The 15,049-nt window shown below is 41.5% G+C and overlaps 1 protein-coding gene across 2 annotated transcripts; it reads right to left on the bottom strand.

Moving 5' to 3' along the window:
• Nucleotides 1-1,926: 1,926 nt before the first annotated feature.
• Nucleotides 1,927-8,149, bottom strand: LOC111611592. Of its 2 annotated transcripts, XR_002754106.1 has the most exons (3): nucleotides 7,930-8,149; nucleotides 5,670-5,695; nucleotides 4,346-5,280 (listed from the first exon to the last, which is right to left on the bottom strand). XR_002754106.1 is itself a non-coding variant. In XM_023348626.1 (2 exons), the coding sequence occupies exon 2, from the start codon at nucleotides 4,082-4,084 to the stop codon at nucleotides 2,342-2,344; it is 1,743 nt and encodes a 580-aa protein (XP_023204394.1). In that variant the 5' UTR covers nucleotides 4,085-4,086; nucleotides 7,930-8,040; the 3' UTR covers nucleotides 1,927-2,341. The 2 variants fall into 2 exon arrangements, 1 of the variants encoding a protein (XP_023204394.1); XM_023348626.1 differs by lacking the exons at nucleotides 4,346-5,280; nucleotides 5,670-5,695 and adding an exon at nucleotides 1,927-4,086 and having other exon boundaries at nucleotides 7,930-8,040.
• Nucleotides 8,150-15,049: the final 6,900 nt, after the last annotated feature.

Raw genomic sequence — 15,049 nt, 5'->3', positions numbered from 1 at the left:
GAGGTCGTGGGTGGAGAAAGAGCAGACACTGAGCGGGAATAGCGTAGCTTTGCAGACTTTTATTCAACCGTCTAACCGAACAGCCTAACGTCTCCGCCCCTCATCAGAAAAGAAGCCCCCCAACGAAGAGAGAGAAAAAAAACCTCGAAGAAGAAAGAAATATATCCTCTGGAAGGCACAGCGCCCCCACTCATCCATGCAACATCCCCAGCAAATAACCAATCTCACATAAAACCATATTAATTGAAAAGGAAAAATAAATCATCTTACAATATTAAGGTCATATAGGGTTATAGGGTCGTTTCGGGACCTAAATAGGACCCCCTCCCCCTCTCCCCCCTCCCTCTGCCCCACGAACTGCCGCTGTTGTCACGGTTGCTTAGAGACGGTTGCTACGCAGCCGCGGTGAGCTGCTATCAACCCGAGTCTTCTTAAAATGTCCTCCGATAAAACACCGTCCTTAAAGTAAAACCTCTGGAAAAAACACAGACGGGGAAGAAACAGGCTAAACGATCAGTGAAGTTTAATAGGAGCAATAAAATAAATGTGTATCGATATTCAGTGGGTTTGATATCAGACAGAATGGATCAGGAGAGGAACCGCAGACCCGTCAGAACCTAAAGAACCTAAAGAACCTAAAGAACCAGACATCAGTCTCTTCATCCATCAATCATTTCCTGAGACCGAAAAATAATATAAATGGCAATTTATAGAACAAATCATACAAATAGATTAATAGTAAATAAATAAATATTGTGAAGAGATCATTAAAGGATTGTGTAGGAAAAACGTTGATATCTTTTATAAATACAGTGTTTTGTGGTCAATATTATTTCACCGTTTTATTAATGTGGGTTGCCAGTTTGGACCAGGTTTCCTTTAAGAATGATAGAAAACATGCTAACAAAGAGCCTCAGACCTGCAGCCACAGGATAACAGACGAGGCTCTTAGGCTCAAATATATGAAATTATGAAATATTTCCCTGTTTTTTGTTTCATTCTTTTTTAATTGCCCTGTAGGCAGCAATTTATTCACATATATGTACATTTATTATTATTGATACTTTAATTAAAAATGAGTTGTACAAGTTTATGTCGGGGGGACGACGACATGTTCGTCAGAAAGTATGTATTTGCTCCCCTCCTCTGAAGGTACAGGTCAGAGGTCATCACTACTCCCAGGTTTCAGGCTGATTGCTAGGTTATAGTTATAACTGAAGCTGTGCATTGACTCTAAATCTAAAACTAGATCTATAACTCTAGATTGTTCCTCTTTAGGTACAAAGAAAATGAATTCAGTTTTGTTTCTGTTCAGCTGGATAAAGTTTTGTCTCATCCACACATTGATCTGTTCTAAGCATCTGTTCAGTGATTGGATGGGGTCAAAGGTCACCTGGTGACATCGTTGTGTAGCGCTGTATCATCAGTGTAGTTTTGGTAGCTGATATTATTTCCTGTTATAACCTGAGCTAGTGGGAGCTTATAGATATTGAATAAGCAGAGTCCTAGGATTGAACCTTGGGGTTCCCCACAAACCAGTTGAGCACTGGTTTGATGTGGATGTTTGAAACAGCAGTCAAGTGGCTTCATGTCCTCATCATCAGCTGGTTTGGAGGAAGCAACATTTTACAGCCGGTGATTTGACTTTTGTCTCCATTTTCCTGGTTTCTGACTAGAAGTGGTTTGTTTATGAAAACCCAGCCCAGTTTTCCTTCCCCTCCTGATAAAATTAGTCTGATATGACTGTTATATAACTTATCTAAACAACAGTTTGTTTTGTTTTTCTTCCTGCCTTTTCTAAACTGCCATAATTTTTTAACCGTTAAGAGACCAAATTCAGCAATGAGACGCCAAAGCTTTCTATGTGTTCTGTGAATAATAGTGTGCTTTTATTTAAAATATTTTCATGTCCTGTTTTTGTCACAAAACTGAACATCTTCATAAGACATCAACACATATAAAAAACTGAATACATCCAGACTTACATTAAGGTGATTTTACGTTGAACGCAGAGCAAAACTGTGGTGGAGAAATAAACACATTTAATATCCAGGAGGAGCAACGACAGGAATGAACAAACCAAGGAAACCAAGGAGCCTAATTACTGACGGCTGGTTGATCAATCTGATCAGATATCAAACAATGACATTATACGGCAAGACATTTTGAACAATAATGAATACAAGGCAGTGAACAATATATGGCAAGAGGTAAATGAACATGAAACAGTTTGTGTATTTTCTGTTTGCATTAAAATACAAACAGAAAAGAACCAAGTGGCTTACAGGAGCTGGACTTACTGTTTCTGTGAACGAATCAGTTGATATTAATGAACAGCTGCTCATATTCTCCCAGTGCTTATCTCTTTGAAATGAACACTTTGGCTCATTTCATGAAATTGGACCATCCTCTGAACCTTGTTTTCCACCACTTTTTCTGACTCCAGGCTTGAACTGTTGAGTCGACAGCATGACAAACACTTTTTACGTTTCAGAACCAATATCAGCACCAAAACAAACAAAAAAATCAAAATGGAAATACTGCCGCCGATCATGAGTAACTGTTTATACTCGATTATGCTGGTTGGGCCTAACTGAGGCCCAACCAGCATAATCAACATTGTCATGTTGATTATTTTATCACATGTGTCTCCATAGTAACCGTCCTGACAATCACAGAACCACTCGTTGGATCTGACCAGCCTCTTGCATTTTCCGTTATTCTGACATTGATTGGTGACACAGACAGACGAGTGTCTGGAGTAATGAAAAGAAATCCAACTTTCATATCCATCCCAGTAACACTTCACTCTGTGAAACGGCTCTGGAACCTCTACAAACTGATTTCTATATGCAACTTGTGTAACTTCAACATATTTTTTCAAAGGAATAAAAATTCCATAATCAAGATCCTTTGAATGCCATATATGGCTGCATCTCTGTGCTGTCACTTTGATTTCACATTTCTTATCTTCAAAACACTCTCTGGCTATATCCTTCACTTGATCAACATCCATCATATCTGCCTTCACAGTGGAGCTTATGCCCACTACAAACTTATCAGTCATGAAGGTAAACTCAGTGTAAAGCTTGTGATTTGTGGACTGGCTGCTGTCAAACACCACCACCACCCAGCTGTACCAGCTGTACTTGTCGTCCAAAGCTTGTTTCACCTTAGCAGCGAGGGACGCTTCGTCAGAACTGTGATCTTTGATGATTTCATCCACGTCTTTCTCCAAGTATTGCTTGTGGTTGTTGAGGCAGAACTCCACAGCTGATAGCTGAGCCTCAGAAACCTTTTTGAACATCTGTACATGTTCAGCTTCTTTGCTTTTAGTGTTGACATCAGTGAGTTTCCAGTAGAACTGGGTGAGAACCATTCCCTTCCAAAACAAGCTGCTCAAGTACAAGTTATATCTGCCAACCACAGAAACGTCACATTTAAACTTCTCCTTCAGCAGATCATTGATGTTTTCGCTCAGAGACGTGCCCTCCACTGTTAGGTAGTGGTAAAAATTCAACACACTGGACTCAGTTCCTTGTCTTTCATAGAAGCTGGTGAATGCTTTAATGTGTTGGTTTGTTTCCTCAGGACTCGGTGATTCCCTTCTATCCATAAACTCACTAAACTTCTTCCAGGTATTGAGGATGATACGTTCGTCTTGGGAGTAGACGCTGGCATAGTTGTGCCATTTTACATCTGTTGCCAGGTTGGAGATCTTAATGTAGAGAGAGTCTAGTTTCTGGTTCACCTCAGCAAAGCCTTTCTTCACCTCATTCAGCACCGGGTTTTCCTCAGGCATAAAGACCAGGATCATGTTGATGACTGAGGAGACTACAGGTGCAAAAGCAGCAAAGCTGGAAATGCCCTTCATGACTGCTGTCAGCTTCGTAGAGTCGATGCTTTCCATGTTGTCTTTGAGAAGAAAGAGGGACTCTTTCCCAAAATTTAGGATCTTGTCTGTTTTCTCTTTACTTCCAGACGGCAGCTGCAAGCCGACGGCTGAGGTCAAAGGATCTGACCGCACACAGTGAAGGACGATCATTGAAGCCAACAGCAACAAAACTGACCTCTTTAGAGCCATGGCTGCAACACATAAACAAGGAACAGTAAATCAGCACCATTGTATAAAACACAGATTATGGAAAGCTTCATTTAAAGCAGGAAACACATCACTGATGTTTGAGCCCAGAATGAGCGATAAGAAGAACCCAGAGAGGTAAAGTTCTGGTTGTTGGTATTTAATCATATGAATAATCATGCACTCAGATATGACATTCTAAGCTGAATATTTTTTTTAATATATATATATTTATTAGGTTTTCAGAATATAACATACATAAATCATACATGAGAGTATGAAGCATATATATATACATATACACATATTCGCGGAGACTTACATACACACGCATGTATGCAACAAAATCCTGTATGAAAGCAGTATACTCTTATCAATCTAGTAATAAAAATAAAGACGTACAATAACCACAAAAAAGAAACAAAAATTAATAACAGCAAGTCAGGAAAATTATCCAGAGAGTTGATTACACTTCATTGAGTACAATTTCTGCTTAAGGATGGTATTACCTGTCCGTAAGGTGGCATACTAAGAAACTGAGCGAGTGTCGGGGTCGACCTTGGATCGAGAAAGATGGTCCAAAACCGGGTGCCAGATACTACAGAACTTATTAGAAAAACCCACAACATCATATCGTAGCTTCTCCAAATGGAGAATCTCAGTAAAGTCGCTCAACCACATTTTAAACTGAGGAACTTTGTCAGTTTTCCAAAGTCTCAATATTACTTTTTTGGCTATTACCATTCCATACACCACCGTCGTTTGCATAGAAATGCTGCAGTTCCTCAAAGAAGGAGAGCATCCAAACAATGCAGCCTGGGGGTCAGGAACCAACGCGCATCCATAAACCTTAGAAAACAAGTTGAAAATCTCACACCAATAATGAAAGAGCTTGGGGCATGTCCAGAACAAATGAGACAGGGAGCCATCCGCAGACTTACATTTATCACACTTTGAAGATGTCGAAGGAAATATTCTGTGCAGTTTAACTTTAGAATAGTGAATTCTATGAAACACCTTGAACTGAATTAACTGGAGTCTTACATTGATAGAGGATCCGAATCCTCCCAGACCTCACTCCCAGACCTCACTCCCAGACCTCACTCCCAGACCTCACTCCCAGACCTCACTCCCGATCCACAAACCCAGCTCCTCCTCCCATGCAGCCCTCAAGGAGTCTGTGGTAAAGTTCATTTGCTCTGCAAAGACACCAACAAAACTCATGATTAACTTTTTCGATCCTGGAGAGCCCAGCAGAATTTTGCATAATTTATTTTCTTCTGGGAGAGATATGAAATTTGGAATATTAGTTCGAACATAGTTTCTAACTTGCAAATATCTGAAGAAATCCGTATCCGGAAGAGAAAAATAGCTCTTCGGCAAATGAAGCAAACTTTTTGTTAATGTACAAGTTTTTCAGAGTATTAAGGCCTTTCAGTCTCCAGTTTTTAAAGGACGTATCCGATAGTGATGGGGGAAAAGCATGGTTACAGTAAACTGGGGCATGAACTGAGGTCTCCGGTAACTTACAGTGCAACTTAATTTGTTTCCATATTTTCACAGAATTTAAAAAGATCAAATTACTTACCCCACTAATGGCGGGAGATATCGGTGCTGCGAAGAGAAGAGAGCTGTCAGTAACACCACTTCTTTCAATGGCCGCCCATGGGGGGGAGTTTGCAGACAATTCTTGAGCATCACCTTCCTGCCAGTATACCAGGGCTCTTGCATTCGCTGCCCAGTAATGATGCTGAAAACAGGGTAATCCCAATCCTCCCATCTCTGTTGGTTTATGTAAGTGAGTTTTTGATATTCTATGGGCTTTAAAGCCCCAAACAAAAGGCAGGATTATTGAGTCTAATGATTTTAAAAAAGCCTTTGTTAAAAAAATAGGCAGACCCTGAAAAAGATATAAAAATGTAGGTAAGGACACCATTTTAATAGCATTTATATGGCCCATCATCGACAGAGGAAGTGTTCTCCATTTATCAGTGTCTTTCCGAAGATTCTCCACTTTTTCCAAAAAATTCAATTTGAAAATTTGTTTAGGGTCCTTTGGCAGAATAACCCCAAGATATTTCAGTTTGTCCGTTATTTTAAATAATAGGTTATCTAAGAAGTCGGAAGTGAGGCTTACACCTAGTGACATATATTCACTCTTCTGCCAGTTAATAGTATGACCTGAAATCTCACCGAATGACTGAATAAGGTCTAGGAGAACTGGCACTGACTGCTCAGGATGTGACACGAAGACCACAACATCATCAGCATACAATGAAATGTGATGGTCAATGTTTCCCAATTGAATCGGTTTGATTAAGGGGTGTTTTCTAATACTAATGGCGAGGGGCTCCATAGCGACCGCGAAAAGCAAGGGGCTAAGGGGGCAACCCTGACGGGTCCCCCGGTGCAGTAGAAAGGGCTCTGATTTGTCCTGTTTGTAAGGACAGAGGAAGATGGATGAGGATACATTGTTTTAATCCAAGACACAAATTTATCACCAAACCCAAACTCCTCAAGTACAGTCAGGATGTAGGGCCACTCCAGTTGGTCAAATGCCTTTTCAGCATCAAGGCAAAGAGCCGCTCCCTGAAACCTACTGTCATATTTATGATACATAATGTTCATTAACCGTCTGATATTAAAAAATGAGAACCTATTAGGAACAAAGCCCGTTTGGTCCGGGTGTATAATAGAGGAAATATGTTTATTTAGTCTATTTGCCAGTACTTTAGCGAAGATTTTAATGTCAGAATTCAATAATGAAATAGGGCGGTATGATGAAAGCTCCGTCTCCTCCCTGCCTTCTTTACATATTAAAGTTATATTGGCTTCATACATGGTAGGGGGAAATTTACCTGAATCAAGAGAATGAGTAAACATCCTCCGAAGGAGAGGAGCGATCCTCTCGGCATATCTTTTCTAAAGTTCAGTACCAAACCCATCAGGCCCTGGGGCTTTGGCCTTGGTGAATGCTTTAATTACATCCAGGATCTGTTCCACAGTGATGTCTGCATTAAGAGCCTCACCAGCAGCTTCACTCATCTTTAGATCTTTGAGCCAGTTTGAGATATTTCCTTTTGCCTTAGACATGTACAGTCATTCATAATATTCTTTAAAGGAGTCATTTATACCTTTTGGATCAGTTATAATTTTTCCTGTCCTGGACTTAATTTTATGTATTGCCCTGTTGGCCTGCAAACCCGGCAGTTGACGAGCCAATAATCTGTGGGGCTTATCACTCAGCTCAAAGTGTTTCTGCTTAATTTTGAACAACTGATCAAGCACCTTTCTGGACACGATGGTGTCATATTCATATTTTAGAGCAAAAATGTTTTGTAAAGTCATAGGGTCATTAGAGGACTTGTAGTTAAATTCTAAGTGTGCCAATTCAGTCTCAATTCCTGCGAGACGTTCTCGCCTTTTGTTTTTCAGAAACTTTTTGAAAGAAATAATATGGCCTCTGCCCTGTTTATGCCACACCTGTTTGTGCCTCTGTTTATGCCACCGCCCTGTAATGACGTGTTATGGTACACAGAAAATGTTCAACAGAATGGCCTCCAAGCACTCATGTGTTAGCCTGACAATGTATTGCAACATGTAAAATACTTTTTGAACAAGAAAAACAAACAAAAAAGTTACCCCTCTCCCCCCATCCCACTTTCCCAAACAAAGCGAGAATAAAAACCCCACATAGCAAAATAGAGGAAGCCGGGCCGTATGGGCCATACAAATACCGAACTAACGCCGCAAAAAGGCTCCTCTATCCACTCAAGCTGAATAATTTTAGCCTCATGCAGCATGTGGTTTTAATGTTAGGTAAAAGTAGAAGTTTTGGAAAAGCTTACTGCGTCAGCTGACCGTAGAGCTGGCTTGTGGTCCAACAAGGTGTCCAGAGTTTGTTTTTGCAGGAAGAAATTGACCCTCAACATCTGAGAGGCCAGAGCCTCAAAGCTGCTCCTCCGAGTTGTGCAGAGTCAATGTTGTCTCAGCTCAGCAGGACATCACACATCATAGGACGCTGGGCCACTCCCTCTGAATGCTTCATGTCTTTTTCACTTTACAGACTTTGTCAATACCTGTATTAATATTTTGTCTAACATTGTAAAAAATAACAGATATATTTTCTAAATAAAATGATATATTTTATCCATCTTTTTAAAGTTGCAGTTGCTCTACCTTACTGAGACCTAAACTACGTCAGGCCCCTGGACGGATCTCTACTGTAAAGAAACTTGCCTGAATAAATCCAGACGTCTCGTCTCAGGATGACGTAACTGGATCCTTTTTTCTGCTCTTCTACTTTGCCTTCCTGCCCTCCAGTTAGATATGATCTGTTGTTATTGCTACTACTCTCTCTAGCCAAAACAAATACGCCACCAAACGAAAAGATCCCACACTCTTAATATTTTTTGGACCGCCTTTGGCTTTGATCACGACATGCATTTGCTGTCGTTGTTCCAATAAGCTTCTGCAATGTCAGAACATTTATTTGTTCTGACATCATAATTTGCACCCCCCCCTCCTTTCTGTCTCTACTCTCTCACTCTCTACTTCCTCTTCTGAGAGGGGAGATGTGCTACCAGCTCTCCTTCTAACGGGTTAATTGAGTTTCCTAAATCTGCCGGGATTTATCCTGTCCAGAACTGAAGTAAACTCTGTTTAAGCTGGTTTCGAGAAACGATTCGCCTGGTTTCTGACGGCCAACATCCAGGTGTCCCACCCTTCTTCCCCCTGTGAATTAGCCAGACTGAGCAGCCTACAGCCAACTAGTTTCACAGAGCACACCTGTTAACGGTCGCTCCTTCTCTATTTTACAACTTGCATTTGTTATTGAACCAGGTAGGTTTTAGTGACTCGGGCGAGTCCCAAGGATGACGTTTTAAATTTGGGCTACCAGCAACCTAAAAACATTTTCCACTTCTTCCTCTCCAGAATCAAACATCACAGCTATTTTACAACCATCAAAGAACTTTAAGGTGACTCATTAACTGAATGTCCACAACATCTTTTAGATTTTCTTTATGCTAAATATTTTATTAGTAAGGCATTTTTGCAAGGGTCAGTACAGCTTAATTCAGTAGCAGAAATAATCAAATAAGTAAAATCAATCATCTAGTCTATCTTTCCCTACTGCTGACACTGAGAACTAAAAAAGGGAACCTTTGAGAGAGACGGACGGAGCCTGGCGCCTCGAACCCCAGACCTGGCACGACGACGAAGAAGGTGCTGCAGCAGGAGGAAGATGTTGATCGATGAAGGCCAGGATCTCCGCAGGTCTGATGAGCTTCTTCTCCGCATGGATGGTGAGGTCACACAGGACTTGGTGCTGGCAGGAAAAAAGGCACCAGTTCTTCTTCTTTGTCTTTGCCTTTGTCTTTGTCTTTGGGGTCTGAACCCAGCCGATGAGAGAAGTGCGATTTGAAGCCACAGGTTGTGGGGCTGACGGGTTGGTCCCCATGAGCAGGACAGTCTTCGACTCCGTGGCCCCGGCTCTTCTTCAGCTGCAGAGTTCTTTGTCCATCTCTTGGCTCGAAGCTGCCTGGAGGATCCAACCAAAGGTTCCTCTTTTGCTCCCACCTTTTATAGGGTTTATCCACCTTTTGGTGCGTTTGCATTGGCTAGCACTGTTGCTGTGCTTGTTTCATTGGCTGTCTGCTTGGACAGATGATCTCATATCCATCACTGTCTTACAGACATTTTGTCCTGATGTCTGTGCTAATGTCTCAGGGTTGCTCAACCTCCTACATTTGTTGCCTGCACGACATTTTCTCTGAAACGTTTACGTTGTTCAATCTGTTTCTAAATAAGGCGTTGATCATCTCTGCTCTCCTGTTAGTTCCCCTTTTTCCCTTAACCTTTCACCTTTCACCTACCATCTACCTCCAACATATCAGTGATGTTTAATTAGTTACACATTTTTACACCATTTCAAGTTCAATGTCAAAATCACATTTATATCACATTTATTTTCTTTAGCTTCTCTGATTTATCATTCATTTATGATTTTATAACCATAACTTATTAATTATACTTATTATAATCCTAATGTGAGTTATTACAGATGTTTTTCTGAAAAGAAACCAAGAATAATACATGATTCTAATTATTTGATGCCAAAGTTACAGTTACTTGTTTTTCTTGTAAGTGTTCCCACAAATGTTCGTGTAAATATTATTACAAGTAAACCAATATTAATATAAGTATTTTACTTTGAATCTTATCAAATTACTCAAAATGTTTAGATTTAATTCTTTAAAACTTTCATGCTTTAAAATAAGGAATAGTCTCAGCTATTTTTTATAAATCTGCAGGCTGGAAACTTCCTCTTTTTTCAGGAAACCTGCTTTTCCTGTTTAATGACTCTCTCTGACTGACTATGATTTCTTATGATTAGATAGAAAAAAGTAGAATTAAAGCAAAGTTTGCTGGAGACAAAAACAACACACACAACCAGATTTATTTTATTGACACTTAAGTCTACTGTTGGGCCTTGATGTCACTTGAGTGATTCATTTTAAAGATAATTTTATTTATTATTACTGTTAAACTAAAATCTCCAGCATGGGGAAGTGGGATGAGCTCGGATTTTCTTGACACCATCCAGTGTTGCGTTACTTTTTCCCCACTGCGTTGATGACGGCAGAGTCTGACCGCTGCACAGAGCCTTCTCCAGCTCATCACAAAGACTCTCGTTGGGTTCAGGTCTGGACTCTCTGGTAGCTGATCCATGTTCAGTGAAACCTTTCATAATCTAGGCCAGATGAATCCTGGCATTGGAATCTTGGACTATGCCCGTGCCGTCAGGTAGTCAGCTGACTTCGGTTTTGAGCGCATACTGTTTTTGAACTTTGACCCGACCTCCTGCAGCAACACCAGATCATAGCACTGCCCCACAGCCTGCTACAGTCAGCACTAGGCATGATGGGTAATCACTTCACCTGCCTCTCTTCTTACCTGATGCGCCCATCACTCTGGAACTCTGGGTAAATCTGGACTTCCATTGCTCCAGAGTTTAATCTCTATGCTTCCTAGCAAACTGCCTCTGTTCTTCACTCATCTTCTTACAATTATAGATTGTTTTCAGTTACAAGGAACAAATACTTTTGAAAAAACCTTCACAGATGAGTCTGGACCTGAAGAATCTGGAATCATCTGTTCCTGCAGGGTTAATGCAGTTTGGGAGCAGGAGCAGCGAAACCGGGTCCGACCAGAACCGGGTCCGACCAGAACCGGGTCCGACCAGTCAGACTCTTTCACTTCACAGAATGAAAAAACGCTTTCATCTGATTTTATTATGACAGCTTATGAAAACATTAGTTTATGCAGACATGTTCAGTTATTATGAGTAGGTGGTGTAGACTGCGTTTCTATGGTTACCAGAAATGTTTTTTTAATTCAATAAATAAACCAAAAAAATCTAAAAATTTCGAAATGTTTCAATTAATTTTGTTTAAATTTTAAGAAAACTGATGATTTAGAAAAGAAAAGTCTCCAAACTGAGCTGCTTCATGTAGCTCAGTTTGTAACAGTTTATGTAACTTTGTTATGAGAAACTCTGAGGATTCCAGATCTGGAGTCAGAAAAATATTCTGCACCATGCTTGGACTCTCTGTTAACCTCAACAGGAAACAGATGAGGCTTCACTCTATTCACAAAGGGCCAATATTCACAACAAGCTAACCAGCAGCGCCACCAAGTGGAGGACGTGAGGCACTGCAGGACATTTCTATGATAAAAAGCAGAGTTTGTTTTTTTCTGTTTTCCTGATTCCTGCAAGTACAGAAAAATATGTGAACTGAAACTTGAACAGCAACATTTCTGGTGCATTAATATTTTGTTTATTGAAGATTTAGTTTGCTGTTAGTTTTAGAGACTTTTTGTGCTTTTAGTTTTAAATGCTAACGTATGAAATGCAGAGACACATTTAAACTAATTAACCATTAACATGGTTTCCTTTAGTTGTGATTGTTTAATTTTCTGTCTCTGAAAGATTTGAAGTCAATAAAAATGATTTATTGAGATATAAACCATAAATCCATGTTGGATTTTAAAGGTCAGGATTCAGAATGAAAACAGAACCAAATCATAACTTCATGACATAAACCTGGATCATCTGCATGACTCTGCTGCTTTTCTTCGTTTTTGCTCTAGAACTAAAGGTGAACCGCCAGCCCAGCTGCTGGGATCCGACCCGAGTCCTGCAGGTATCAGAACCGAGTTTGGGACTCAGTTGGTTTCAGAGACTGAACCGTGTTGAACTGAGACTCGTTCAGTTCCTGTGGTTCTGTCTGGCTCCGGTCCAGCTGTTAGCATGTCGTCAGTCCTGTTTGTCTGCAGGAACAGAAAAACTGTTTCCAGAACTACGAGTCGGAGAGAAGAACCGTTTCATCCGTTCATCAGGAGCAAGCAGCGACACGGAGCATCGAACCCATCGCCTGCAGGTGAGCGTGCAGAAACCTGCGTCTCCACCCGGACAGGAGGCGTGTCCCTGATGCCGTTTCACCAACCGGCTGGTTGCCATGGCGACGGCGGGCCTGACCTCTCAGTCCCGGTTCAGAGGCTTCAGGGGGAACCGGGACCAGGAAGGAAAACATCAGGCGTGAAGTTAAATCCCAGAAAATCCCAGCAAACTGAAGTTCAAAGCAGCGCCACCTTCTGGAGCTTTAAAGCAAACAGAAGAACAAATCCTGGGATTCTGCTCCCAGTGAGGAAACATACTGGTTACTGGTTACTCAGACTGGGAGGAATCCATGATCCCTGCTGGTTCGTCTGGATCTGAACCAAAACAAACTCCAGTTCTATCTATCTATCTATCTATCTATCTATCTATCTATCTATCTATCTATCTATCTATCTATCTATCTATCTATCTATCTATCTATCTATCTATCTATCTATCTATCTATCTATCTATCTATCTATCTATCTATCTATCTATCTATCTATCTATCTATCTATCTATCTATCTATCTATCTATCTATCTATCTATCTATCTATCTATCTATCTATCTCTCTCTCTCTCTCTCTCTCTCTCTCTCACCCTGTTGTGGTTAAACTGAGATCAAATCTCTTCAGATATCTGGAGCTTCAGAGGAAACCAACCAACATTCCTCTGGTGGAAACCGTAACAGCAGATCTCCACCCAGCAGCAGATCTTCAGGTCTCATCATGTTTCAGGTTATTTCTTTGTGCTCTCCAGAGACCTGCAGGATGGCAGATCTGGAACTGTCATTCTACACCTTAATCATTTGCTTCTCCACCTGCTTTTAGCTGGTTTCTCTCCTGATGGTCCGGTGGATTCAGTTCAACCAGAACTCCACCATCTGCTCCACCTCCAGCTGCTGTGGTTCTGACCCAAACCAACCTGTTCCCCTCCTAGCCTGTGGGGGCGCTGCACCAAGAACCACTGAAGGAAACAACATTAAAACCTCTGAAGACACTGAGAGCAACTTCCTGTTTCACCAGATGGAAACAAGATGGAGGCGTCAGATTTTTCTCTTTAGTCTTTGGCTGAAGACCAGGAGCCATTTCTGCTGCTAGCGCTAGGCTAGCATGTTAGCTTTGGTTGTATTTACCCAGAATGCCCTGTGCTGTAGTCCACTTCCTGCTTTTGGAGCAGGCTCTGGTCCGCTTGGCTTTCAGATTCAAACCGAACCAGAGTTCACTTCAACTGAACCCAGTTGAGGACCAGAGGTCAGAGGTCGATTAGGATACACACCTCACCAACCGAACCGGACTTGGACTAGACAAGTGGACTGGAGTTGGGTCATTTCTGACCTCATCTTCTCAGAGGGTGAAGATCTGATGAGATTCTTGACCAGAAGCAACATGAAGGTCCAGAACCTGGATTTATTATTTTCTCTATATTTAACAACTTGACTTGGTTCTTCATCAGGTTTTAGTCAGATTATAGGAACCACTGAGAAGCTTCAAAGCTGCTTCAGGCTCCAGGTTCAGACACAAAACCTGGACTGAGGAACTAAAGTCCAGTTAGAAACCGACTGAAGCCTCTTCAGGTTCTGACCCGACTGGCTCTCCCTCCGCTCTGCTCAGAACGGAGCTGCTGACTTTACAGCCTGAGGCTTCAGGTGCTGGAGACGATTTTACAGGAAGACGGGAAAACTGAGCGGCAGGTAAACATTTCCTTATAAGGTAAAAACAGGGAGATGCAGGAAGAGGAGGAGGAGGAACAAGCTGCAGGTAGAACCAGAGAAACTGAACATAATCTGGTTCTCACCCAAACATGGAGCCGCCCTGGTTCTGATGGTTCTGAAGGTTCTGAAGGTTCTGACAGACGGCTTCAGTTTGATCTCCTGATTCCTGGTTGAATTTCTCTCCTCTGAACTCAGATCCTGTTTGTTTGCAGGATGATTTGACTGGAATAATAATAATAATAATAATTAGTAATAATTAATTTTTTGTTGTGATCTGACAGAAGGAACCGATTCCAGTGCTGCATTCATCTGACCTTTGACCTGCTGCAGATTTGTCTCCATGGCGACGATCAGCCAGAGTAATTACATTAACTGCTGCAGAGTTTAACAGCCTGCTTGTTTCTCACTTTGTGTCAAACAGGAAAATCTCCTGGAAGGACGACATCCTTCCAGAACCTCTGCGGCTGGACCCGGCTCCGAGCCACAGAGGGGAGGGTTTCCAGGAACCAACAGAAAGTAGAACATCTTTATGACGTTGGAAGAAAACAATTCAACATTTTTAAAAATAAAAATCTGAAAAGTGTGGCATGCATTTTTATTCTGTAGAACAGCGGTGTCCAGAGTCGGTCCTGGAGGGACGGCAGCATGTTTTATTTTCTCTCTGGTGAATGGGAGACAGCAGGTCCAAGTTCTTCTCAGGCCTCTAACAATCCATCATTGGATCCAGGTGCGTTAAACCAGGGAGAGACCAGAACAGGCAGGATGCCGGGCCTCCAGAACCGACTTTGGGCTCCACTGCGCCAGAACAAC

Source organism: Xiphophorus maculatus, chromosome 16 (assembly GCF_002775205.1).
Source record: "Xiphophorus maculatus strain JP 163 A chromosome 16, X_maculatus-5.0-male, whole genome shotgun sequence".
NCBI classification, from domain to species: Eukaryota; Metazoa; Chordata; class Actinopteri; order Cyprinodontiformes; family Poeciliidae; genus Xiphophorus; species Xiphophorus maculatus.
Note: the sequence above shows the minus strand (reverse complement) of the source record. Positions and strands in the feature narration are given on the sequence as shown.

What these genes read in the sequence shown, in the direction of transcription:
- LOC111611592 (XM_023348626.1), bottom strand. Translation starts at nt 4,084, where the DNA reads ATGGCTCTAAAGAGGTCAGTTTTGTTGCTGTTGGCTTCAATGATCGTC.